General features: G+C 40.1%; 1 protein-coding gene across 1 annotated transcript in view; it reads right to left on the minus strand.

The window, feature by feature from the left end:
• SYDE2 (synapse defective Rho GTPase homolog 2) overlaps positions 1-6288 on the minus strand; it is a 39911-nt gene extending 33623 nt beyond the window's left edge. Inside the window, exon 1 of the mRNA XM_004369114.1 lies at positions 5553-6288. Coding sequence (XP_004369171.1) covers positions 5553-6288 — 736 coding nt within the window. The remainder of the gene's footprint in view (positions 1-5552) is intronic.
• Positions 6289-27308: the final 21020 nt, after the last annotated feature.

Raw genomic sequence — 27308 nt, forward strand, 5'->3', positions numbered from 1 at the left:
TTCAATTTCCAATACTCCTCAAGGCAGTACTCCTCAACTTCTTCTATTTCCCTCTTTCTTCATCCAGAATCCTAATGATCTGGTACAAGGCAATATTCTCAAAGAATCTGCTTGCCTTTCTCTTGATAATAACAGCTAAGTGCCAGGCACGGTACTAAATGCCTTAAGTGGATTATCTTTTTTCATCCTCACAGCAACCTTAGGAGGTAGGTACTATCATCTTCATTTTACAAATGAGGAACATGAGGACTGAGGCTTGGGCAAGGTTGAGTAACTTGTTCAAGGACACAAGCCTGGTAAGTGGTAGGGTCTAATTAGAAACCCAGACAATCTGCCTCTGGAGTCTCTATTCTGTTAACCACTATACTGTATGGCCTCCTCTCTTGCAGATTCCAAACTCTCACAATTATTTATTGGTATAAGGTGGGACCAATATGGAGGAAATTGCCCAAATTCATTATTCATAAATGGTAAGTATAAATTCACACATATAAAACCAAACCAGAAAGAAATCAAGTGCTTTGCTCTAATAGGAGTTAGTTTAAGCATCAAAATAAGGTAGAATGTGACTGGGGGGACATGTGATCTCCAGAATCTTACTACTCAAAGTGTAGTCCACCAAAAAGCATCATCTACACTGGGAGTTTGTGAAAGTACAGAATCTCAGGTTGTCTTAGTTATGTAGTGCTGCTGTAACAGAAATACCACAGGTGGATGGCTTTAACAAACAAATTTATTGCTCACAGTCTAGGAGGCTAGAAGTCCCCATTCAGGGTGCCAGCTCCAGGGGAAGGCTTTCTCTCTCTGTCGGCTCTGGGGAAGGTCCTTGTCATCAATCTTTCCTGGTCGAGGAGATTCTCAGCACAGCGACCCTAGGTCCAAAGGACACGCTATTCTCCTGGCTCTTGTTTCTTGGTGGTATGAGGTCCCCACGTCTCTCTGCTCACTTCTCTCTTTTATATCTCAAAAGAGACTGGCTTAAGACACAACCTAATCTTATAAATTGAGTACTGCCTGATTAACATAACTGCCTTTACTCCTGCCCCATTAACATCATCGAGGTAGGATTTACAACACATAGGAAATCACATCAGATAACAAAATGGTAGGCAACCACACAATACTGGTAATCTTGGCCTAGCCAAGTTGACACACATTTTGGGGGGACACAATTCAATCCATAACATAGGTCTTACCCCACACCTACTGAATCTGCATTTTAATAAGATCTCCAGGGAATTCACATACCCCTTAAGTATAAAAAGCACTGCTCTAGAACTGTGAATCCCACTTTGAGTGGCAAAGGTCTAGAATGTGGTCTTAGTAGTTCTCAAAACACAAATGTCACATATCTCTTGGGAATCAATGATCCAGAAATGTAGGACATTCAAATCAACACAACACTATTTTCTGCTGAATCTGTAGTTTTCAAAGTTTTCCAACAACAAACACCACCAGTGTTTTATGGCACTCTTCCAAAAAAAAAAAAAACAGCCCAAAACAAAACAACTAGACTTGCTTCTAGGGCCACAAGTCAGAATTTCTCAGAGGGATTTAAAGTTAGAAGACAGCCAAAAGTTACATGCCTATTGCGGCTAATCTTGAAGAGCGCCAATGCATAACAGAATTTGCTGAAAAAATACACAAAGATAATGCAGCTCATAAATATAAGAAATCAGAGCTATAAATAATTGAGAAACTAGGAGAAATAGACAGGAGTCTGCATCCTAGTAAGTGTCAACTTCACTTTAAGATATAATGCACAAGGTCATACTGACAAATTAATACTACTTTAAAAGAACCGTCTAAAGATTTTAGACAAAATATTAACAAGTTACAGGCCCTAATTTTTTTCTTTCAGAGATCATGTAGCAGGAAAAATGGAGTCAAAGTAGGCTAATTTTTTTTAAGCAATAAAAAGACAAAAGAGTTCAATTCAACCTGGGGCCTTTGAATTTACTTATGAGTAGTATACCAGCTGTGGTCGAGTCAATTCCGACTCATAACAACCCTGTAGGACAGGTTAGAACTGCCCCAAAGGGTTTTCAAGGAATGGCTGGTGGATTTGAACAGCCAACCTTTTCGTTAGCTCTTAACCACCATGCCACCAACGCTCTCTTGAGCAGTATAAATTCATTAAGATTTAGTTGGCAAATAAATTGATTCCTTCTAATCTTAAAGCTTGCAGAAACTTGACAATATTTACTATGTGCAATGACTTTAGATTTCTTAAATAATCATCTCAATTAGAACAAATTAACTAATCTGTGAATACTAAATACCCAACTGCATCAAATCAAAATAACTGCATTATAGTCCAGTCATCCCTAGGCATCTGTGGGGGATTGGTTCCAGGACCCTGGAGGATACCAAAATCTGAGGATGCTTAAGTCCCTTATATAAAATGGTGCTATATTTGCATATAACCTATGCAGGCATCTCTAGATTACTTATAATATCTAATACAATGTAAATGCTATGTAAATAGTTGCTAATGGTTACACTTAACACTTAACCCTTTCAGGACCAGCAGCACACCATTTACTTTTTGTAATTCTGGGGTTCACTGGAAAGCTTCTGTCCCATTGACAGTATGTGCTGCCAGCAGGCAGGGCCCTATATAACAGTTTGACATAGAAAAAACAGGCATGTGCTGCAATTTACTGTTTTTACAGGGTATTGTATGAGGTGGTGCTGAATCACGGAATTTTGGGTAGGAAAAACATGAATTTTGAAAATTTTTGTTTGGTATATATATGTACCTCTGGACTATGGGGGTAAAATTTGTGTTCACAGGGGGTACGCATATGTACCTCTAGACTCCAAGTGTACAATCTGTGGAATGAGGCATAAAACAAAAACCGTATTACCTACCAAAAATTCAGACACACTCAATGATTCAGCATGCCCTCTGTTACGGAAAACACATAGTATCAACAAAAAATTAAAAGGAAAAAAATAATTGGGTCATGAAAGGGTTAATTAATGCTTTCTCAGTCTTTGCAAGCTCAAACAACAAGTGCTAAAGAGAGACTGAGAATCTGTGAAATGGTGGGAGGCTACAGCAGGGTATGCTTCATTTCATTTGTGTGAATTCAGCACACTGCTCAGCCTGCAGCAAATTCAAGTTTTGTTTTGGGGAACTTTTTTTTTTCCTGAATATCTTCCATCCGCAGGGAGCGCCGACTCTACTAGCAAAAGTTTCAGTGGTTCTTAGTAGGACCCACAAGAGCTCGGCTGCTAACCAAAAGGTCAGCAGTTTGAATCCACCAGCTGCTCCTTGGAAGCCCTATGGGGCAGTTCTACTCGGTCCTACAGGGTCGCTCTGAGTTGGAACTGACTCAATGGCAACGGGTTTGGTTTTAGTAGGAGCCAGAAATCGCACAGAAAATCATTTGGCTTCCATTTGTCACATGGTCTCAAAAGTTTTCAATATACCTATGTAATTAGCTATACATATATATCATAGTTCTAATGTTTCATTTTGGTTTCTTTTAAAGTTATTAGTTTCATTTGGTTAGTTTCCCAGTGGAAAAATCAACTAATTCATTCCTTTGAGGAGCTATTTTATTACTATTTTTTAAACCCTAGAATGTTTACACTAGGACTGAAGGCATTAAAAGCCATCAGATGGTAAATGTTTTACCTCTGTAACAAAAGGGTAAAAAATGTCTGACTAAAGTTTTATACAGATTTAGTACTGGCTGACATTTAGATTACAAAAGGTTAACTGGGCCAAGATCAGGGGAGGTAAAGATATTGTGGCAATGAAATCTAATAAAGGATTACAAACACTTTTCTCCTGGAAATGCATATTTTAAAATAAACTTCATAAAGAATTTACATTCCACTATCCTTTCATACAGAGCACCGGTGGCACAAATGGTTAATCACTTGGCTGCTAACCTTTTACTAACTGAAAGGTTGGCAGTTCAAACCCACCCAGAAGCTCCTCAAGAGAAAGACCTGGCAATCTGCTTTCATAAAGATTATAGCCTAGAAAACCCTATGGGGCAGTTCAACTCTGTCACATGGGGTTGCTATGAGTCAGAATCTACTGGATGGCACCTAACAACAACAACATCCTTTTATTCCAATGAAATGGAATATTTAAATTTGAGGGAAAAGTTTGTATATTAGAGATTTATACTTTCAAAAACTTTTCAAGTTTGCGTGAGCTTTAATTTTTTTCTTTTATACGCATACAAAATAAACCATTTGATTTGTCTTCATTGTGTCGTTAGAAGTTTTGTGAACTTTGTTTCCCCCCACTGTTTTCTGCTTATTGGTTAAACAAAGTTAACCTGTATAAACCCAATCCTGTAAGATTTGTAATTCTTACCAGAAAAACTGCCAACTACTTTGAACACATTTTTTACATCTCAGCATTTAATCTTCTTTAAATTATTGACACGTAAGTCTTTAAGATCACTAAAAATCTTTATATTTAAGTATGTAGGTCAAAAGACCATTTTGTTTTTTGCTCAGTTTGAAGGTATTATACCTCTTTTAGACAACATATTTTGTTATTTACAACACAGCTAAGAGATTTCTACAACTGATAAACTACACTTTCAGTGAAAATTAAAAATCATGCATATAGAGACCTAAATCCTATTCTAAGAACAGATATAATTTTTTAAACTAATTTACTTCTAATATAAACAAGATTTTAGTTTACAAATAAGTTTAAAAGTGTGCACTCTTTTTAAAAGTACATGTGAAACATCTTTCTTTTGATTAAAACACTAGTGCCCAAATAAGACACTGGATTTGAAAAACCCGTTGAGGCTGTAATCTATACGGGAGACTGAAAGACCACATCTTTCTCCCTCAGAGGAACTGCTGGATTCCAACTTCCTTTTAGCAGCCAAGCGCTTAACCACTGCGCATTCACATGCGCAAAAAAAAATGTAGTTAAGAAGGAAACCCTTGATTTCCACACGAAAAAGGTAACTCCCTTTGTTGCCCCCCCCCCCACACACCGAAGGGGTGGCGGGAAGGAGTATGTGAAATCCTACCTGACTAAAAAAACTTTTTTACTCATGATAGCTTTGGTTTGGCTTGGTGTGTGTGCGTTTTCTGCGTGGCAGAGTGGGAGGGGAAAAAGGTATAATCAGTAAAATGACAGTTTATGAAGCTGATAAAGTCTACCTTGGATCAAATTCAAATTCACAAACTCCACAAAAGTCTACGGATTTGCCTAGAGCTACAAAGAACAAAAACCAAGGCAGCACTATCCTCTCTAAAACTACTAAAAGTGTGGCGAACTTAACCTTTACGCACTTCTGTGCTGACAAGTAGGCACATCGGTTCTTACAGAAATAATAAAAAAAAAACTTCATGCCACTCTCCTTTTAAAAAAGCAAAATGAGTGAATGCATTATACTAAGTAACCTCGAAATCGCTTTAAGCTGCCACTTACATGACACTGACTTTAGCACGTTCACGCACCTGTCTGCAAAAACATTCCTATTCTTCGTTAAGGCAGAAGCCTAGTTGGTAAACATGAAAGCTCTCAGTGTTAGCATTTTGATTGCCAAGTACTCTACCTGTCAGGGTAATTCTTTGGTCTGTAGGCACCGCGAGGGCTTGGCTTTCATGAAGTTTCAAAGTGCCCAGATTTGGGGAGGCTGTCTGCGCTCCGGTGACTTTGGGGGGTGTCCCATGGGCGCGACCTTTCATTCCCAGGGACAGAAGGCGTCCTTTGTACATCCACTTCTGCAGCTTTCTGACTGTCACCGCGGGCGGCTTGAGGAAGGGGGGCCCCTCCTGGACGTCTCCTTTGCCGCTACGTATCACAGAGGACCCCGCAGGATCCCTGAAAGTGCTCCGCGAGGAGCGACCGGGGTCCTTGGACTGGGGAAGCAGGAAGCCGGCTGGGGCCGCGGCCGGGGAGCTACCGCGGTTCCAGCCGTCCATTCCACCTCCACGTGGCGGGGGAGCGTCCCGGTCCCCGCGTGTCCCGCACCTGATCCAGCTGTCGCTCGGCCACCGCTGGAAGGGAGGCCGCTTGACATCCACCGGGAGGCTCTCGAGGCTTCTGCTGCAGGACAGCTGCATCCGAGGAGTCCGCAGGCGGCCTCCCCCCGACTCCCTCGGAGGCGACCGGGGCGGGGACACCTGCTGCCGAGAGCGGTCGCCGCCTCCCCGCTCCCAGTCTCGGCGGTCCGCAGCGCCGCTGGGGGAAGGCGGCTGGCCCGAAGCCCAGGCTCCCGAAGGGCAGCAGCGATCTGCCAAGCCCCAGCTGCCCTGCCGCGCGCCCGAGTCAGGGGGCAGGTCGTGCATGGCCTGGATCAGCAGATAATAGGCCTCTCGCAACTGGGTCCGCAGCCTGCCCGTCTCCAAACGGCCACCCTCCGCCCCCGGGGAGGAGCCCGCCGCGGGGGAAGGCGGGGGCCGCCACTTCGCCTCCGCCCCCTCAGCCTGGGACGTGGGCTGCGAGCCGCCGGGCAGGTTTTCGTAATAGTCTGCGGCGTACTCGTCGTCCTCCTCTCCGCTGCCCTCGGGGCCCCGCGGAGCGTGCAGAAAGGAGGCACCGGTGAGCCCGCTGCCCGGGGGGTCGGCCTCCTTTCCGCCGCATGGTCGAGGCCCCAGCGCCCTCGACTGCTCCGGGCGCCCTCCCAGAACCCGCGCCTCGATCCCCCACGGCGGAGGCGACTGCGGGGATTGCCCCAGGCTCTGCCGAGGTCCTCCCGCGTGCTCGCGTGCAGGGACGGCCGCAGCACTCCCGGAGTCCCCCGAGGCGGCCGCCACAGTCGCTACAGCGGCCGCCCGAAGCCCGAGACCCCCGGCGCCGCGGGGACCCCGCCTCCCCCGGAGCCTGGACAACGTCCTCCTCAGAGGATCGCCCATTCCCTCCGCCTCAGCAACCAGGCTTGCCCCCGCCTCGGGGAGAGGTCTGAGCTCCGCTCCAGAGAATGCCGCGCTCGCGGAGGCGGCGGCTGCTCCCCATGACCGGCGCTGGCCCTCGCGGGCTCCTCACATACTTGGCATAACTGTGCCGCTGGAAGGGGTGGGGGAGGGCGGCGGCGCCGCAGCGCGCATGCCCCGGACCTCCGGGCCGCGACGGGGCGCGCGGCGCGGGGCGAAGCGGAGGGCGCGGGAAGGGAGCCGGGTTGAGGGTGAGGTAAAGCAGACCTAGGAAGCAACGGCTAGCGCTCAGTGCGGGAGGGGTGCAGTAAGAGTTATGGAAGGATGAAAAAACAAGCGGGAGGGTGAGTCTGGGACGACTGGAGGCTGCAAGGTTTTGGTTAGGGAGCCGCAGAAAGGGAAAGTGTCCTGACCGTCACCCCATCACCGTTAGCATCCGCCATCGTCACCATTGCCTGAGGCTTGTCTAAGATGGGAGGTCTTAAGTCTGAGAGAAAACAGAGATTGTTTTGAAGAACAAAGTATAAGTGTATCTCATTTAGTGCAGTGTGTTCTAGAAAAGTTCCGAATCATTTTAATTGCACGAGGAGTTAGCTGAATCCTTTTGTCAAGAAAATCACCGGGATAATTTGGAAAAGGATAGCGAGAAAGGTTGCACGACTTGAATTTGTCACTGGATTGCACATGTAGAAATTGTTGAAATAGTGTATCTTTTGCTGTGTATTTTTTCACCAAAAAAAAAAAAAAAAATGAGGGAAAGAAAAGAATCACCAACGGGTGTCTCTCCTTTAAGTCTGTTTTTCTTTTTTCAGTTAATGCATTCTAGCACAAAATTATCACATTAACCAAAACTTGTAAGCTGGAGCTGCAAATAGAGTGGCCCCACCACCCTGCCTAAACACTACCATATTAAAAACATAGTTTTGCAGCTTTCAAATATTTAAAAAAAAAAAACAGTTAACATTTCATTTCAGTTAAAACAGTGAGTTGAGAACAATTGGATTGAAATTGAGAAACAGTGCTATTTGGAAATTCTAATTCTCTCCCACAAACACTAAATCCCATGTTCTGTGTATCAGTTCTAAGCTAAAGTACCTCTTGTAGTCACAGATCAACTGAAATCAGTGATTGATAAGAATCAGTGTTGCCATCACCCCTGACTTCAGATTTACACATTTTAGTCTTTATATATTAGAAGGGGCTTTTGTCTGAGTTGCTTGTGAATGCACTCCTAAACCTGTACGGTATCTGCACATATTTGTTGAATAAGTGAATGCTTGCATAATTGAATAAAAGAAAATAGCCTAACTTATTTCCAGCTATCTTTTCCTGTGTAAATTTCTTTTGCACCAGTCAGAGGCTCCAGTCTTTAAATGTGCTTTGGTTTATACCTTTATTAGTACTTAATCTCTACATCCTGGAATAATTTTGCCTTCATCTCTGTTTGCAGAAATCTTATTCATCCTTTAAGACTCTGCTCAACTGCCTTCTCCTTCATGAAGTTGTCTCTGATCTTCCAGATGGATGTAATTTTTCATTCTTCCAAACTCCAGTAGTACTTTATTCATACCCATTTGTAGTATATTTATTGTTGTTTGTTTTATACAATTTGTATGCATGCCCTGTCTCATTTATAAGAAAAATCATAAACTCCATAGAGGCAGAGACTATTTAGGTCACCTTTCCACTCTCCACAGAACCAGTGTAGCATCCTACGTACTGTACTAATGAATAAATATTTGTTGAATTCATATCAGTTTTAATTTAGAGGAAACAAATGGCTTTAATTTCTAGTCTATTGCCTAACTCTCCACTAGACCATACTGTATTAGTGTTATCTTAGAGTCAGTTTCAGTGATGAATAAGAAACAGTTTAGTAATCAATTCTCATCTCTGGAAAGTACTGCTATGAAATTTTATACTATAATTTATATGTGTTTCTACTTCTAAATATTTTCATTCCCTGGACCTAGAACTATTTAATGAAGAGTCGAGGCATAAACTTCCATCCCAGTGAACTATTCCCACAGGAAATGACTGATAGTAAAACTGCCAGTAATGGTTGTCTATAAGCACAATTTGATCTCTATCTCAGAAATTGTTTCCATTCCAACTCTCCGTTGCAAAATCTTTTTACTTTTTGTAGTTAACATATTCGTTGTTAAGGAAACTATAAATTGTTCTCGAATGTGTGTGTGTGTATGTGTGTAAAAAGTATAACCTTGAAGGTCTAGGTTGAACTTTATCCTTAATTCAGCTTGTCAGCTTGTTGAGTTCAAGAGTTATAAGACATGTTTTTTGTTGTTGTTGTTTTTATGTGCCATCGAGTTGGTTCCAGCTCATAAGACACATTAGCTAATATAAAAAACTATGCATTGTTCTAGACTCTACTCAGAGCTAAGTGTGATGCAGCACAGCACAACTGAACTTAATACTACTTTAAAGATGAGAACGTGCCATCACATGAATTCACAATTTTAACAGTATTTGGGGTCATCACAGAAATTAATAAGGCAGTCATGGCTATATGACACTACTTAATGACCTTAAATATATAAATCCCAAAATGTAAATCCCACTTTTCTGTATGTGTATTACACTTCAATAAAAAGTTTGTAAAAATGTAAACTTAAATTATACACATGATTAAGACAGTGACAAGATATGAACATAAGCTATACTTTGTAAAATCCTTTTTGTGTATTAACAGTTTATACCCTGTACCCCTACTATTCTTAATTTTCATATCTTTCAAATCTATAGATACCCATGTAAATTAGGGGGTAGGGATACATTTTCCAGTGTTTATACATTTTTCTCAACGACTTGGAAATCATTTGGATGCCCCATGAATTAACAACTATGAAATTGTGTTTGCGCTGTCACAAAAGATGAAACAACTGTGGGATAATAGGGCTCCAATAAGGCAGGGAGCCAAACTAGGAATGGGATAGTACTGACTCAGTCTGGGAAGAGGGAAAAAAGAAAAGAGAGCAGGTTGAGGCATGGGGCTAAGGTTAACAATAATGAAATAGAAACGTCTAGGTATATTATGGCTATTTTCTAGTCAATTTAGAGTGCATTTCTGTCTCACTGGTGCTTAGTCTTCCATCATACCCTTAGTGGAACCAAAGACAAGTTTAACTCTGGCATTTGCCCAGTTCCCTCTCCCTAAACTGCCTTACAGGATCCTTTGGTGTAGACCTGCCTGGTCTCAAATGCAGCTCCATCAGTGCTGTGAAAGAAGGACTTCAGCGTAGGACTGACTGCAGTACCACTGGCCTGAGCATCAATGATGCCATGTTCTCAATACAGCAATTTTTACTGTTTTAAATTAACAATACCTGGCGATTTGCAACATTCCCCACCTCATCCCTACCCCCACCAAAGTAATGAAAAAGAGACTTTTGCTAAATATGTATTTTCTAATGCTTTAGAAATGTGTAACATTTTAGAATATTCACTGATACTTCAGATTCTCTTGTTACATATCAGATACGTAGAGTAACTTGCAGGAACCCTGGTGGTGCAATGGTTAAGCGCTCGGCTGCTGACCAAAAGATCAGTTCTCCGTGAGAGAAAAGACCTGACCATCTACTCACATAAAGATTACAGCCTTGGAAACCCTATGGGACAGTTCTACTCTGTCCTATAGGGTCAGTATGAATCCGACTGGACAGCAACGGGTTTTTTTTTGTGTGTGTTTTTTTAGAGCAACTTGCTCAAGGTCCTCACATGTAAAGGGGAATTCAAACCCCATCTGTCTGATTCCAAAGCCGCTACACCCCCATGACATTTCCTTGAATAGAAAAAGAGAATAGACAGTTGCTAACACTTTTATTGGCATGCACCTTTGTTTTTTGTATATTACTTAGCTGATCACCTTTCAAAAAAGAGTTTAATATTTTAGTAGCTTTTGTGAAATGCTGCTGAACAATGGAAAGCTGCTTGTTGAACATTTGAATGCTTCTCAGTATGGTCCTCTTCAAGAGTGTTAACACTAAATCCTATAGGATATTCCCATTTAACCATAAATCTATCCATATTAAACCACAATGTGAAACTGCATCCTGTAAACATCCTACTGTTTAAAAGTAGGACAAGCTACAATTAAATAAAGGCAAAATTTAGGCATCCCTTAAAACCACAGGAGCTCTCAGATAAGCGCCTTTCAAAAGTACTAGATAAGAAGTAAAGCCTGCCTTGCAAGACTTGTGCCTCATGGTAGCCAAAGAGTTAATTAAGGGAAATTGCTCTGCTTCAAAGTTCACAGTCTAATAAATAAAGGAGAATGGATAGAATATCACCATTTTATACTCTAATGAAATAACAGATCTAATAATGAATATAGGCAAAAATCATCAGTAGCTGCTAACATCACAAGGAGAGACAACCTAACATTATGTGACCACTGATCAAGTACACAACACTACCTATGAGATATTCCTGCCAAAAATCAAACCTGAGTCTGATCAGCCTCAAGATCTGACTACAAACTTAACAGGGATTACAGACAACAGAGAAACATGTTAAATAACACCACAGGGACGCAATCAGCCTGGTCTAAACCCTGGGAAACTACAGAACAAAGAACCCAGTTTCTTCAACATATTAACCAATTACAATGTATGGATTTTATTTGGATCCTGATTTGAATAAACATCTGTGAAAAAATAATAATAATTAGCCCATCAGGGAGGGTTGAACACTGACTAATATTTGATGATAATAAGGAATTATTGTAACTTTAGGGGTAATTTCTTTAAAAACAGTTCTTTATATTTTAGAGATAATACTGAAATATTTATTGATAAAATGATATGCAGTCAAGGATTTGTTTCAAAATAATCAAGAAGGAAGGCAATAAGGGTATAGAAGAACAAAGACTGGTTATACGTTGATAATTGTTGAAACTGGGTGATAGGTACGTGGGGGGTCATTATACCAGCCTTTCCACTTCTGTACATGTTTGAAATTTCCATAATACGTTTTTTTAAAACAGGAATCAGACTTTTAAAATAAATCCTGGCAACTATTTGGAGCAACACAACTTTGAGGGCAGCTGAATGGTTTTCACTGGAAGGATGGTGAGAAAATATTGAAATCTAGGTCCAAGAACTACAATTACAGTTCAGACCTGAAGTGGTATAATGGACAGGATTTGAAATCAGAACTAGTTCAAATCGACTTCATCAGTCATATACCAACTAATCACTGATCTTGGAAGTGAGCTTTGTCTTATTTTTGCCAATTCCAGACCCTTATTCCTCTCTCCTAAAAATACCTGGCAATAAACCATAACCTCTACTGCCTCTGCTTTTTGTAGTCACCTAGCAACTTCCCCTTCGTTCATTCTAGCATCTGCCTTACTATTTCTTCCTCTCCACCATTTTTCTTGTCATCACTCTTGGTGATTTCATTATTACAAAAAGGATCCATTCAATACCTAGGCCAATCGTTTTCTTCAACTTCTCTTCTCCAGGAGCCCTGGTGGCACAGTGGTTAAGAGCTTGGCTGCTAACTAAAAGGTGGCCAGTTCAAATCCACCAGCTGCCCCTTGGAAGCCCTATGGGGCAGTTCTGCTCTGTCCTACAGGGTCACTATAATCCTATAGGGTCGACTATGAGTTGGAATCGACAAGTTTGGTTTCTTGGGTCTCTTCTCTAATAACGTAGTTCACCCACCTCCGCCGCCTAATCTCAGAGTCATAGGTTGCCATAACCAATAGCTGCATCCCACTCTGCAACTATCACTTCCTATTTTCCAGCTCACTCCCTCTTGGCACCTAGACTCAAACAATACTCCAGTCTCTCACCCATCATGAGTCTTTTCTTCCCAGATTTCCCAGTTTAAATGCCACAGTCCTCATTATAATCACTCCCTTGCATGTATACATCCCCAACTCTCTTGTCCCTGTCTCCCATTGTCCTACTCCCTTGGCAAAACCCCAACCCTTATGTCATGGATTGAATTGTGTCCCCCAAAAATGTGTGTATCAATTTGGGTGGGCCATGATTCCCATATCATGTGATTGTCCATTTTGTCATCTGATGAGATTTTCCTAAGTTTTGTAAATCCTATCACTATGATGTTAATGAGATGTTAGCAGCAGTTATATTGACGAAATATGCAAGATTAGATTATGTCTTAAGCCAATCTCTTTTGAGATGTAAAAGAGAGAAGTGAGCAGAGAGACAGGGAGACCTCATACCACCAAGAAAGCAGTGCTGGGAGCAAAGCACATACTTTGGACCCAGGTTCCTGCGTGGAGAAGCTCTGAGACCAGAAGATTGATGACAAGGACCTTCCTCCAGAACTGACAGAGAGAAAAAGGCTTCCTCTGGAGCTGGCACCCTGAATTCAGACTTCTAGCCTACCAGACTGTGAGAGAATAAACTTCCATTTGTTGAAGCCATCCATTTGTGGTATTTCTGTTATAGCAGCACTATATAACTAAGACACCTTGTTAAAAGGAATTCTCCCACATATTTTGCATTGGCACTTTGATAGTTGGAGAAAAACACATCCCAAACCTCAAGTGGTCCCTTAGCACTGTCAGGTAACTACACTAGTCCATTCGCTCTCTTACCTTTTCTCTGAATTTTCTGATACCACCACTTATTGGTCACTTTCGGTTATCACTTTTCTCCCTGTTACATGGAGGAGAAAACTTTCTCATCCTTTCACCACCAAGTCTACCAACCAGCATTATCTGTACTCTGATACTCTCCCTTGCTCACTCTTATAATAGCTGCCCCTGCACCTAAATTAGTAGCTTCCAGGGGGTGTCGAGGGGAGTTACCTAGAAGGAATGGGTAGTGATTGTCAAAGGGTATGAGGTTTCTTGATGGAGTGATGAAAATGTTCTGGAGTTAGATGGTGGTGGTGGTTACACAACCTCATATACTAGAAACCACTGAATTGTACACTTTAAAATTGTGGGTTTTATGGTATGTGAGTTAGAGTTAAAAGAAAGAAAAAGGTAACAATGTAACGCACCAGCACCCCAGCACCATTGCTGGCAGTGTCGATCCTCCTGCTAGGTACAATGAGGATTCACCTGGAGAACTGTTTTCCTGCCCTTCTATCTTTAGTTATACTCCCTAATATTCATAGGAACCATCAAGAGAGAATTGGAGATGCAATAAGAATAGCTTGAAAGCTGTTTCATTGTGCAATCGCTGTCAGAAATGCTTTCATGTTTCAAGAGTCTTCAATTCTACGTATTCAAAAATAAATGCAATGGCTTCTTAATTAAGGTTTACTTTTCTTTATCAGTTACTAAATGAATTCAAATCTAGACTTACAAAGCAACGATACTTTTCTGACCTCAACTTCTCACTACCACCAATGGGGGAAAAAAATTTTTTTCAGCATCTAGAAGTAACAACCTCCTGAAGAACCCTGGTGGCGCAGTGGTTAAGAGCTCAGGCTGCTAACCAAAAGGTTGGCAGTTGGAATCCACCAGCCGCTCCTTGGAAACCCTTTTGAGCAGTTCTATTTTGTCCTGTAGGGTCACTATGAGTCGGAATCTACTTGAAGGCAATGGGTTTTTCATTCCCTGCTGGAAATTCATGATTCTTTCATGTAAACAAAACCAAAAAGTATTGCTTACACTCATAAGCAAGAGACTACTGAGAAAAAGCATAATTATACTAAAAGAGGTAAATAAGTAAACACATCTTTAGCATTTTGTATTTCTTTACTGAAGGATTTTCTCTAAACTACAGGGTAAGGAGCTCCATATTACCTAACATTTTGGAATAGCAGGGAACCAATTTAAGGGAAAAATATAAACCAAAAACCACCTAATAATTTCTTTCCTGATAAAAATCATCTTCTGATTATTCAATTATATATAAAGAGTGAACTGTGGGTAAGGACTTATTAACCATTTCAGGCAATCTTGAAGGAACGCCAGACTCTTATTGTACAAAATCAGCTATTTTTCTACCAACCTCATTTTCATAAGAGTACATATAACTATTAATCACTCTGTGGTCTTACTACAGAAAAATCTCAATCTTATTTCTGTTGCTATTTTAACTTGTGGTGCATGTATGCAATTATGGCACACACAAGAAAGTGGAACATAGTATGTGTAAGGCCAGAAATGTCCATTCAGTGTAGGAATGGTAGATGCCAAGAAACACATTTCAAGTGGGTTCTTTCATAACAGAAGAGATTTAAAAGTAACATATTTTCAAAGGGTTATAGATAAGGAAATGGACACAGTAAAAGGTTTTGTGTTTCTGCATACTTGGGTTTTGATAAATCACACAGAAAAGTTAGAGCAATTTCTTTACTCTGAAGAGTTCTGCCTCCAGTTATTAATCACATGACAAGGCAGTAATCCCCAAAGACATCTTTTCCTGCTTCCTATTGGATGACACTTTCCTTGAAGATTGGCATCATGTCTTATTCTTTGAATCCATAGGGCCCAGCATTGCATATCTTTACTTATCTTTTGAAGTCTGAATGCCAGTCTCAAATCTCATTCCTGTTCACAAAGTACACCTTCTTACCATTTTACTAAATGTCTTGTCCAGAAGTTAACGAAGTTCTTTCATCAAATACTGAATCCAAGATGGAGAATAGGACCCTCTATTTTGTCATTAGGGTAGACAAAATCATCACCTCTATTGATTCATTTATGATGAAACATGAAGGAAGATCTTCTTAGATGGGCCTAGAAAGGATGAGAGTCTACAAACATCAGCAATATTGTCATGGTCAATGGAGTGACCAGTGACCTTATGAAAATTCATTAATTGCTCTGAGAGAAGCTAATGAAGAGCTTCATGCAAAGACAACTTGATCTCAAACAACAGGGCTCCAAACTCAGTGCCTACTGAGGCCAGACAGGTCATGTAAACGAGTGTACCAGTCCAGGTATGGCAACCAGATGCTATGTTCACCTGTTCAAATGGAACAACTACTTTCTTAGCTCAAGGAAAAAGGAAACGCAAAGAACCACTCTGCAGGGCAGTGGATTTCTCTCTACATATGGCCTTCCTGGCCTTGAGTTTGTAGTTCTGCCAAGATGATTTGCTAGCCCGCAATCTTGAAAAGGGATTGGACAGTTTACTATGAAATAAGGTGTCTAAAACCCTTACAGGAATTGGTTAGTTACTGTGCAAAGTAGGTGACTGTGGACTACCTAGGGGATTGGTTAGTTCTTGGGCTTTCTGGGGGTGGGAGTGGGGGTCATGCCTTGAAATTGACTAGGAGCTTGCTATATAAGCAGCTTACCCGATAGAGGTTTTAAGAGACATGAAGAGAGAGTGAAGAAGGAGCTGTAACATTGAAGATGGCAAGAGACAGTGTGAAACGGTGAAAAGCAGCCAAGAAGCAGCAGGGCCCAGTGGCAGTAGGCCCGAGCGAAGGGCCCAGTGACAGTAGGAGCCGAGAGCTGATTGGCAAATTGTATTCTGTCTCTTGAGTTGTTCTTGCTACTTCCAAGCTGACACTGATCCTGAATTGTAATCTGTTATTTCCCTAGTAAACCTCCTAATCTTGAGTATGGTCTGTGAGTTCTATGTGACCATGAACTATCGAGCCCAGCAGAGAAGTAGAGAGTGCCATGGGAGGGACAGTGGTGTCAGAATTGGTAAAAAAGTTGGAGAATTGAGGTGTGTCTGAACTCCACCTCATAGGAATCAGCTTTGGACTGATGATGGTGATTCTCCTTATTCTCCTGAAGTTAGAAGAGGTCTGACACCACTACATTACACCCTCCCTCACCCTTGCTTCAGGTTCTTCTTTGTCTAAGGAGATGAGTTTCACATTTGTAAAAATACTATATAGGCTAATTCTGGATGGGTCAGACAAAACCTATGTGCTAGTTGCCAGTTTTTGACCTCTGATAATCAGGAAATAATACACAAAAATTGTTTCCAGAAGAAAGGAAAAGTTAATACCATAATTTCAAATAGCCTACTGTCAGCTCCATGACCTAAAGGACCAGTGTCTATGGTGATGATAAAATTTCCTTCTCTTGCCTTATTTTTCATTATTATGATCTCAGTATCAGCATAAGGCTCATGTTTGCACAGAATTTTATGAATAGTGAAGTGTTTTCACTTTACCTCTTAGTCTGATTCTCATCCAAATCCTTTGGGAGTAGGTAGAACAGAGGTTATCATAACTATGTTCAGATGACATAGCTGAGACCAGAGAGGGAAGTCATTTGATCTCTTCATTTTAAAAAGCATTTTTATCTGATGAAAATGATGCTTTAAAAAAAGTAGATAACTTGGAAAATACACAAAAATAAATATAAATGAAAAAACATCTCGTGTTAGCCCACCACACCCAACAACTATTAAATTGGAATTCAGCTTTCAACTTCACATGAAGTGTATTTGCTGCTGGGAAAACATGTTTTTCAATATTTCAACATCATTAGTAGTATTAAAAAAAAATTCTGGTAATATAGAACAATTATCTTATGGTGTGACGTTTTATTATAAACATCAGCATGGCACATGCTAGTGTATTTGATCTAGCATGCCTGAAGAAGAAAAAAGTAAAAAAAAAAAAAAAAACACAAAAACTTATTTTGCAACAGGAATTTCAAAGGCCCCGATAGGGAATGTCATTTCTACCAGGATCTCTGTGAAATAATATTTTAAAAAATTTTTTTCTTTAATTACAGACAAGGTTTACTAATCCAAAAACTTTTTTTTCTTACTATGAACACACTAGTCATCAACCTCATAATTACATACCCAAAGATTGTTCAAATAAAAAGGGAACAAAGCTCCTAAACAAAGTTCAATGCACAAGTCAAGACTGCCTGGAGGTATGGAAGTTTTATGTCTCTGTTTACCTCAGGATTCAATTAAATAAATGCATATTTAATTTATGAATCACAGTTATATTTGGTCTACATACTACAGGCAGGGAGAAACAAGAAATTATTTCTTAGATAAAATTATTAATGAAAACTGAACATATGACCACAGTTTTGAATAGTAGCCCCCTCCTACCCCCAAATGCAAACATGGCAAGTGCAATAAAATAACTGCAAAGCAAAAAAAGCTAACTTTGGGTTCTGGTTCTGGGTATGATGGAGTTAAGTATACTCCACTCTATCTCTCACACTGAACATAACAATAAAACATGGACAGAATGCATGCAGCATCTACTTGATGACTCTGAAAAGTAAATAACAGATTGGAGAAGATCAGAATTCAAAGTATCACCAAACCAGTGATGCGTTTACCTTTTTTCTCTCCAGTATCCCTTGACCTGAAAACAATGTGGCCTGAAATCAAGTTGGCACTGAGGGCAAAAGGGAGAGCTCCAGGAGAAGCCCTCTAGTTTGCTCTCAAAAAGCTGAAAAGGAACTAACACTTAGAGAGAGTATAAAAATCCCCACTGGTATTTTTCTTCTCTTTGTCTGTGCTCCAGCCTGCAAACAATCCTGTGGTGGTGATGGCAGGGACCACAATGGAAGCCTGCAGGAGCCAAAACTCTAAGGAAGGAGAACGTTTCTCTCTGAATAGTGGAGCTATTCAGGGTAGGTAAGAGGGTAGGACAAAATTTCATTGCCTTTTTCTTTCTCTCTCTGTCCTTCTGCCTCTTGGCCCAGGATGTGAGCACAGTCATGGAAGTATACAGCAGAGCGAGGCAACTAAAGCCTCAGCTTGTTGGCCAGAGGACAAAAATAGGCAGCAGCAAGGCTATTGTGTCAATTCATCTCATTGAGGATTTCCCTCATTTTCACTCTCTGCTTTACCAACCATGATGTCCTTTTCTAGCAATTGGTCTTTCCTCATGACATGTCCAAAGTAAGTGAGTCAAAGTCTTTCCATCCTCACTTCTAAGGAACGTTCTAGTTGTATTTCTTCTAAGACTGATTCATTGGTTCTTTTCACAGTCCATAGTGTATTCAGTATTCTTTATAACATCACAGTTCAAAAACATCAGTTCTTCTTCTGTGTTCCTTTTTCATTACCCAAGTTTTGCATGTATATGAGGTGATTGAAAAGACCAAGGCTTGAATCAGACACACCTTAGTCATCAGAGTGACATCTTCGCTTTTGAAAACTTTAAAGAGGTCTTTTGCAACATATTTGCCCAATGTAAAAGTTGTTTGATTTCTTGACTGTTGCTTCCATTGATGTTGATTGTTGATCCAAATGGAATAAAATTATTGACTACTTCAATTTTCTTCTCCATTTATCATGATGCTGTCTATTGGCCCAGTTGTGAGGACTTCATAACACACAAACACAAAATCTAAGGGCATACAAAATTGACTATTTACTTTTCTCTCATGAGTCTGTAAGTCAGCTATGCTATCAGGCTACCAGTCAGCTTGGCTATACATGCCTCATTCTGTTCCCTGGCTTAGGAAGCAGTAACCACCTGGGGCGAGCTTCTTAAGGCCTAGACTTGGAACTGGCATGTCATTTCTGCCTGCATTGCGTTTGCCAGAGGAAGTCATGCAGCCAAGTTCAAGGAGGCACACGTTCAACTTTTCCAGTCTCTGTGCTTTAAATTTCTAACTAGTTCCTATGGGCTGTCCTGATTTTAGTCTTCCTCAAACCCTGCTATTCATTCTTGATACAACTTGGTATTCCATTCCCTTGGGCATCTTCTAACCTGCTTCCTTTCCTAATTTTCAACTTGTAAGTATTCTCCCCCTTTTCCATCAGCTAACCTATGCTGTTTCCAGCCCTACACACACTGGAACCTCAACTGAGTTTCCATATGCTAGTAGGAATTCTAGACCAATTCCTTGCTTCTCTTCCCATATAGAACTTAAAGGAAAAGAACTAACATTTATGAAGATCATACTCAGTGTCAAGCACTAACTCATATATCATCTCATTTATTCCTCATAATTTTGAGAAATAGGGCTCACTACCCATACTTCATAGATGAAGAACCTGAGGCTCAAGGAGGGAAAGTAACTCATCCAGGGTCACAGAGCTGGTAAGTGACTATTAGGGTTGCTATTAGTTGGAATCGACTCGATGGCAATGGGTTTGGTTTGGTTTAGGATCCATACCAAAAAAAATACACCTGATTCCAAAGCCTAAGCTTTTCCACTCTACACCCCACTCCTTCCCCAAACACCTGGCTATTTTACTCCCTACTCTAGCCATAGACTTAACCCTTTGTTTATCAAATGATTTATTGGGTTATAGCTATTATATTTGAGAAATCTAAGTAATATAGTTCATGGTCTTAGGAAAAAAATCCAATGAGAAGTCAAACAAAAACTTCCAATAGAAGCATTCTTCAAAGGCTTGGTGAAGGAGGCAGGGAGCCAGTGTTGTCTAGGTAGAGATGAATGGGAAGGAATCCGTGCTAGTGGAACAGCATGAGAAAAGACATAGAGGTAGGAAAGTACAGAACATGCTTGGGAAAAGCAAGGGGTCTGCTTTCACAAGAAAATGGGGATAGCTGCTGGGTAAAGGGAAGAGGGAGAAAAAGTTTAACATACCATTTGGAGGAACGTCTGAGGCAAGGCTGTTGTATGAAAAGATAGGTGAGTACTTTTTCCCCCAAATGGAAATAACAACAAAGAAACTAGCAGTTACTGCCAAGACCTGTCAAGGCTGAAGGGAAGTAAAGATTTCATTCCATAACATTAATGTTAACAGAAGAATGAGCCAAACTATAAACTAATTCTCTAGGTAAACATTCCAAAACTGCTCTTGAAGAAACTTGGAGAGCTTGGCATACTTAAGGACCTGAGAAAATGCAAGAATGAGGTCAGTTACAGTCCAAGACAAAAAGGCAAAGGGGAATTAGGAAGATGAGTTATAACTGAAAAGGCTATCAATGGAAGAATCCACCAGAAATATCCCTTTGGGAAGATGTGGAGCAAATATTCATCAATATCAGCAAGATGAATAACAGCAAGTGCAAAGGCTGAAGTTGAACTCATAATTTAATGAGATTTTTGGAAACACATAATGGATTTCTCTTCAAACACTTGAACATCCTAGAAGTATAAAATTACATCCTATTAATACAATTTTGACACATTTCTATGAACAATTTTACCATAAATTATCTCCTTACACCTTTGAGAAAGGTGGTAATTAATGAACCAGTAAATATAAGAAGGATCATTAATGATTTCCCACCTGTGACCCAGAGAAAAAGAAGAGAATGATACTGTTTGTGTCCTTTAAAAGAAAAGCAATGGGTCGAAGTTGCTCACTTGGTTCATTTAATATGTCATTTGAGCACTACAAATTAATTTTTTAAAAATATAGATTTGATTTCATTGCAATAGCACAGTGTTTCAAATCTTTGGATTTAATGGGATATCCTTTAATTTGTGGCTCGATCCGTTGCTGTCGAGTCGATTCCGACTCATAGTGACCCTATTAGACAGAGGAGAACTGCCCCATAGGGTTTCCAAGGAGTGGCTGGTGGATTCCAACTGCTGACCTATTGGTTAGCAGCTGTAGCTCTTAACCACTACACCACTCTGAGGGTTCCAATCTGTGGCTAGTGACAGAATTTTGGTGCAGAAAGATGCTTGAGTTAGTTATCATATCTATTTCCATACAAGATTCTAAACATGGAGCTCGTTCCTGAATTTTAACAATTTTACCACACTTCTTCCTACCTCCATCCATTTGCATGTGCCTGACACTTGACCCTGAGCACCTATAATCTCCATATCCACCTGACCCTCCCCCACTAAAGTAAGCCCTTCAGGGTCTTGTCATAGAATATCCTCTTGCTGGTTGAATACATTCCAAACTTCCTCAGCCTACAAAGGCCTGCAGGAGGTGGCTTCTGCCTGTCTTTCTGTCCTCACCTCATATCATTCTCTCCTTCACTCTCCAACCATACCAATCACCTTTTTGTTTATTAGACCTGCCAAAGCATTTCCCGCTCAGGGACTTTGCACAAGAATTTCTCTTTGCAGGAAATGCATGGCTGGTTCTTGCTCACCCTTCAGGTGTTAGCTCAAATACCACTGGAGCAAGGAGTCTCCTGTCATAGCATGTATCAGAAACTAATTATCTTGCTTATTGATCTTTTTTACTTGGTTACTGTCTCCACCACTAGGATGTAAGCTTCACAGGGGCAGGGAACAAGAAGAGGTAGAACCCATTTTATCTCCAAGTCTCAGTCAAATATTGACTGATATCCTCAGGGTATGGCACATGGTCAATATATGGTGAATGAATAAACGAACGAAAGGTAAGTGAAAAAGGAGTCACACGGGGTAATACTTGTTGTAATATTTGTTATCTCTTTCCATCTTAGAACTAATGATGGGAGCAAATAATTATAAAGTTCTTCCAACCTGAATAAAAGCCACTAAATAATATCTTCAAAAAGATCATCTTAAAATAAAAAAAAAAAAAGGAGAGGTAAATAAGTCATTGTTTAACATTGGATAATTAACTTTTCTTTTTTTTTTTTTTACCACAACAGAGCCAGTTCTATAAAGGTATACCTCTTAAGAAAAAGGTAACTTACCATATATAAAACAGAAAAAAAACCGTTGCCATCAAGTCAATTTCGACTCACAGCGACCCTATAGAATAGAGTAGAACTGCCCCATAGGGTTTCCAAGAAGCAGTCGGTGGATTCAAACTGCTGACCTTTTGATTAGCAGGCAAGCTCTTAACCACTGTGCCACCAGGGCTCCTACCATATATACTAAATGCTAAATACTTTTTTAATAATTTGTAAATATAACCGCTGTTCTTCTTTATAAAATATTGACATTAATAAATCAATTAATGTGCATTAATAAAGAGAATGTTTAATAGTTTAATGTCTTTTATGATAATGAGTTGTGGCTTGATACTGCAGAACAGAATGACCCAGTTGTTACTCTTCCCACTTCAAAAGAAAAATGCTACTCCGATAAGGCTTTAGCTATTAGAGTGTGCAAACTGCTGGAGATATTAAAAATATTTACATTAATTCATGAGTGGAAGGCCTAATCTCTCTTCTAATTAGTTTTTTCCCCAAGCAACCTGCCAAATGGTCTTCATGAGAATAACTTACATTTGAGTGGTACCGTCTTAGTCATCTAGTGCTGCTATAACAGAAATATCATATGTGGATGGCTTTAACAAAGAGAAATTTATTTTCTCACAATCAAGTAGGCTAAAAGTCCAAATTCAGGGCGTTAGCTCCAGGGAAGCCTCTCTCTCTGTCAGCCTTCTCATCAATCTTCCCCCGGACTAGGAGTTTCTCCACGCAGGGACCCCGTGTCCAGAGGACAAGCTCTGCTCCTGGCACTGCTTTTTTGGTGGTATGAGGTCCCCTGTCTCTCTGCTTGTTTATCTCTCTTATATCTCAAGAGATTGCCTCAAGACACAATCCAATCTTGTAGATTGAGTCAAGCCTCACTAACACAACTGCCGCCCATCCTCCCTCATTAACATTACAGAGGCAGGATTTACAACGTACAAGAAAATAACACAATACCAGGAATCATGGCCCAGCCAAATTGGTACACACATTTTTGGGGGGACATAATTCAATCCATGACAAGTACTTTCAATTTTTTTACCAGAAGAACAGTATTATTATCCCAACTGGTCCCCTATCTTAGGAATATCGTTATTGTTAGGAGCCGTCGATTAAATTTTTGACTTGTAGTGACCCCGTGCAATAGAGTAGAACTTCCCCATAGGGTTTTCTTGGTTGTAATCTTTACGGAAAGAGATTGCCAGGTCTTACTCTCAAGAAGTGGCTGCATAGGTTCCACCGCCAACCTTTTTGTTAGGAGCCAAGCACTTAATCGTTGTGCCACAAGGCTCCTATTTTAGGAATAAAGCAGGGCAAATCTTAGCTAGGAATTTACTTTGTAACTGTGAATGCCAAAGATCACTCCAATTTTAGGAAGTTTTCTTCATAAATTATAAACAGTTCTCTGAACTATCAAGAAAAAATAAAAAATTAAAAAATCTGTTTTTTAATGGAAGCATTAAGATCATAAATCATGGTAGGCAGAGATGGGAAAAGCCATCTCAAATTAGTAAAACACGATACCCAGAGAGCAGAACAGTTGAGCTCACCCTAAAGGGCATCCATCAAGTGCACGTGCTGGTTTGTTATTTTAGGGCTGCTTTTGATAACTAGGGTATTCTAGGGAGAAATGTGTTCCCACTGGCTGCTATAAATAAAATCTGAATCATTATATCATGTCTTAAGAGGGTTTTATAGAAATGCCAAGCATAACTTCAAGTATAGCAATTTATGCAAGTACCTCTCTTAATATATGCCCTGGAATTGTTGCTAAACCAGGTAATAAAGGGGCATTACCACTTTTGTTAAAGCATATTTGTGTGACAGATTAGACCCTGTTTAGGCACCTATTTACAGGTCAAAGCCTGCAGGCCTTGAAAGGAGAAAGCTGCGAGTTCACCCAGCCTGGCTTCCAGCTCTCAGGCAGCTGTGCAATCCCACTGAACCTGTTTGGCAGCTCAGTCAGTAACTGCTGCAGCTTGCAGATAAGACCCTCTTGGAAAGCCTGATAGCCCTTGTCAAAAAGGAAATGGCAAAGAGCAACTGGAATTTTCCAGAACATCAAAACAATTTCTCTGATTTGAAAATGTTCCAATACCTAATCATTACAGGGGGTCTTTTGAATACAGTTTTCCTTAAGGAAAGGTAGATGACAAGTTTTTATTTCTTTAAAAGTAAATCGTTGGCAAATCTCAAACTTAATCTTGATCACGAGCAACCATTGTTTGTTTACTTGTTGCATCATTGCAGCAAAATGAGTCACAATAGCCATAGGAACAAAACTAACATTGGCTTTCAGCAGCTCTTTCAGAAATGGGTTGAAAAGTGCCATAAAAACATAGCTTAAGTTTCACAACTTCCTTATTGGGTAGGTATTACAGGTCCCATTTTTAACATTAAACTGATCAGTTACCCTCAAGTCAATTCTGACCCATGGTAACTCCATGTATGTCTGAGTAGATCTGTGCTTTATAGAGTTTTCAGTGGCTGATTTTTTGGAAGTAGAAAAAATTTTTCTTCTCTGGGTGGACTCAAACCTCCAACTTTTTGATTGGTAGCCAAAAGCATTAGCCATTTGCACTACCCATTAGCATGTAAGTTTTCTTGCCTCTGGAGAAGCAGAATTGAGGGAGCAAATGAACACTACTCACAGCCCATAGTAAAGTGAAGCTTCCAGCCAGAGGAGGAATGGAGCTGCCTAGTGCTCTAGGGCCGCTCTGGAATGCTCTGACAGCACAACTGACCTGATCCACTGCTCCAAAATAACATGTCCCTCTGAGGATCCGAGAATACCCTGAAATTCCACTGGACCTATACCTTTTGCCTTTTAAAACTCTGGTCACTGAAGAAAAAATACACTTGTTAAAACTAGATACCAGTAAGCCCCTCAGTGTGAAAGAAAAGTTACTGGAACATAATACTCAAGAAAACCATGAAATGTTTTAGTTAGAGAAAGAAGAAGAAGACTGAATGAGTAGACAATGTTAAGAGGGCTGGAATGTAGAAGCCCAAAGGAGTCAGAAATGAGAAAAATGTGGTTTACATGTCTAGTGCTGTATCTCTCATGTCTAATCAGTGCCGAGTTTATTCTGATAGTGCTTTCAATGCTAGCTGTCCTCTCCCTATAAAACCACTTTGTAGCTTAAGGGGTCGAGTTCTTTTCAGGGTTATGGCTCAGCTTTTCTTTTATAAATAGCTTTTCACCTCGTTAAAAGAAGATACGTATACATATGAATGGGCTCACAAAAAATAACTGACAACAATATAAATTCTTTGTGTCACAGCCATAGGGAGACAAAGTACAATGATAAGTTTGTCGTAGCAATTTGATTACCACAAAGTTCAATCAAATTGAAGGAAGCAGGGCAGAGGAATAAAACCATTAAATAGGAAGACTAACTATGCGGTTGTAAGAATGTGGGCCGTTGTTTTCTTTTTTATCCCAGGGGAACTAATGTCAAAACACGTTATGAATTGATCCTTTTCTTTCTCCATGCTCATATAATCAGATACATATATTCTGTGTGTGTGTGTGTGTGTGTGTGTAATATGCACTTCTCTGCATTTCATCTTTCTCAACTAAACTACCTTGTGGAGACCCCTCAAAGACTTGATATAGTCCTAACTCAGTCTTTTTAATGACTATACTTTTTCCATTTTTCTAGGGTATGGATGAACCATAATTTATTTAATCATTTTTCTACTTATCTTAGTTTCCCAAAGCTGCCATAACAAAATACCACAAAGTAGGAGGTTTTAAAGAACAGAAATCTATTGTCTCACAGTTCGGTAGGCTAGGAATCCAAACAGAGCATTGATAGGGCCGTGCCCTCTCTGTCTGCTCTAGGAGAAGATCCTTCCTTGTCTCTTCCAATTTCTGGTAACCCAGGGCATTTTTTGGCATTCCTTGACTTTTAAATGCATCTTCACATGATGTCTGTTTTCCCCCTGTGTGACTCTGTCTCCCTTTCTGTTCTCCCCTTTTATAAGACACCACTCACAAGGGATTAGGACACACCCTACTCAGGGTATGACCTCCTAACTTAACTGATAACATCTTTAAAGAAAGATCTCATATCCAAACAAGGTCACAATCACCGGTACGTATCTTTTGGGGAGACACAAGTCAATCCAAAACACTACTGAATGCCTAACGTTTAAGGTTTTTCCCAACGGCAAACAAGGCTGAATGAACATTCTTGTACATATATCCTTTCATGCTGGTGCTTTTATTTAAATGAAAAAATTATTCTAGGAGTGAGATTGCTGGGGGAGAAAAGTGTTTTTTTATTTTATTTTTATTTTTATTTTTATTTTGCTTTCCCAAATGCTGTAGCAATTCACCTTTCCAACAGCACTGTGTGAGGATGCCCATTTCCACATATCCCTGAAATCAGTAGCTATTATCCCTCTTTTTTATTTTTGCCAATCTTAAGTCTGTAAAGGGATATTTCCTTGTTACTTTAATTTGCAGTTCTCTGACTCTTCATGACATTGTGCATCTTTTTCTATATTTAATGACCATCTTGGATTTGCTCTTACATGAGTTGCCTATTTACATCTTTTCTCCATTTTTCTTCTAGGTAATCTTTTTCTTTGCTCTTTGTATAATAAAACTCAATCCTTTATTTTTCCCATGCACTGGAAACATTTTTCCTAATCTATCAGTGTCTGTTGAATTTGTGATATTTTCCCACACTCTCTGTCTATATTTTTTTTATATTTGGGTAGTTTTCTACCTTTACTTTTACTTTTCTGGATTTCCTGACTTGTATTAAAAAGTCCCTCCAACCTCTAGGGCTAAATGTCCATTGTTACATTTAAATCTCAAATCTCTTTGAAGTTTGTATTTATATAGTATAAGGCAACGGTCTTACTTTTTATTCTACCTTGTTGTCTTAGGCTGGGTTCTCTAGAGAAGCAAAACCAGTAAAGCGTATGTATATAGAGAGAGGGAGATTTAT

The sequence above is a fragment of the Trichechus manatus genome, unplaced genomic scaffold, assembly GCF_000243295.1.
Source record: "Trichechus manatus latirostris isolate Lorelei unplaced genomic scaffold, TriManLat1.0 scaffold00003, whole genome shotgun sequence".
NCBI classification, from domain to species: Eukaryota; Metazoa; Chordata; class Mammalia; order Sirenia; family Trichechidae; genus Trichechus; species Trichechus manatus.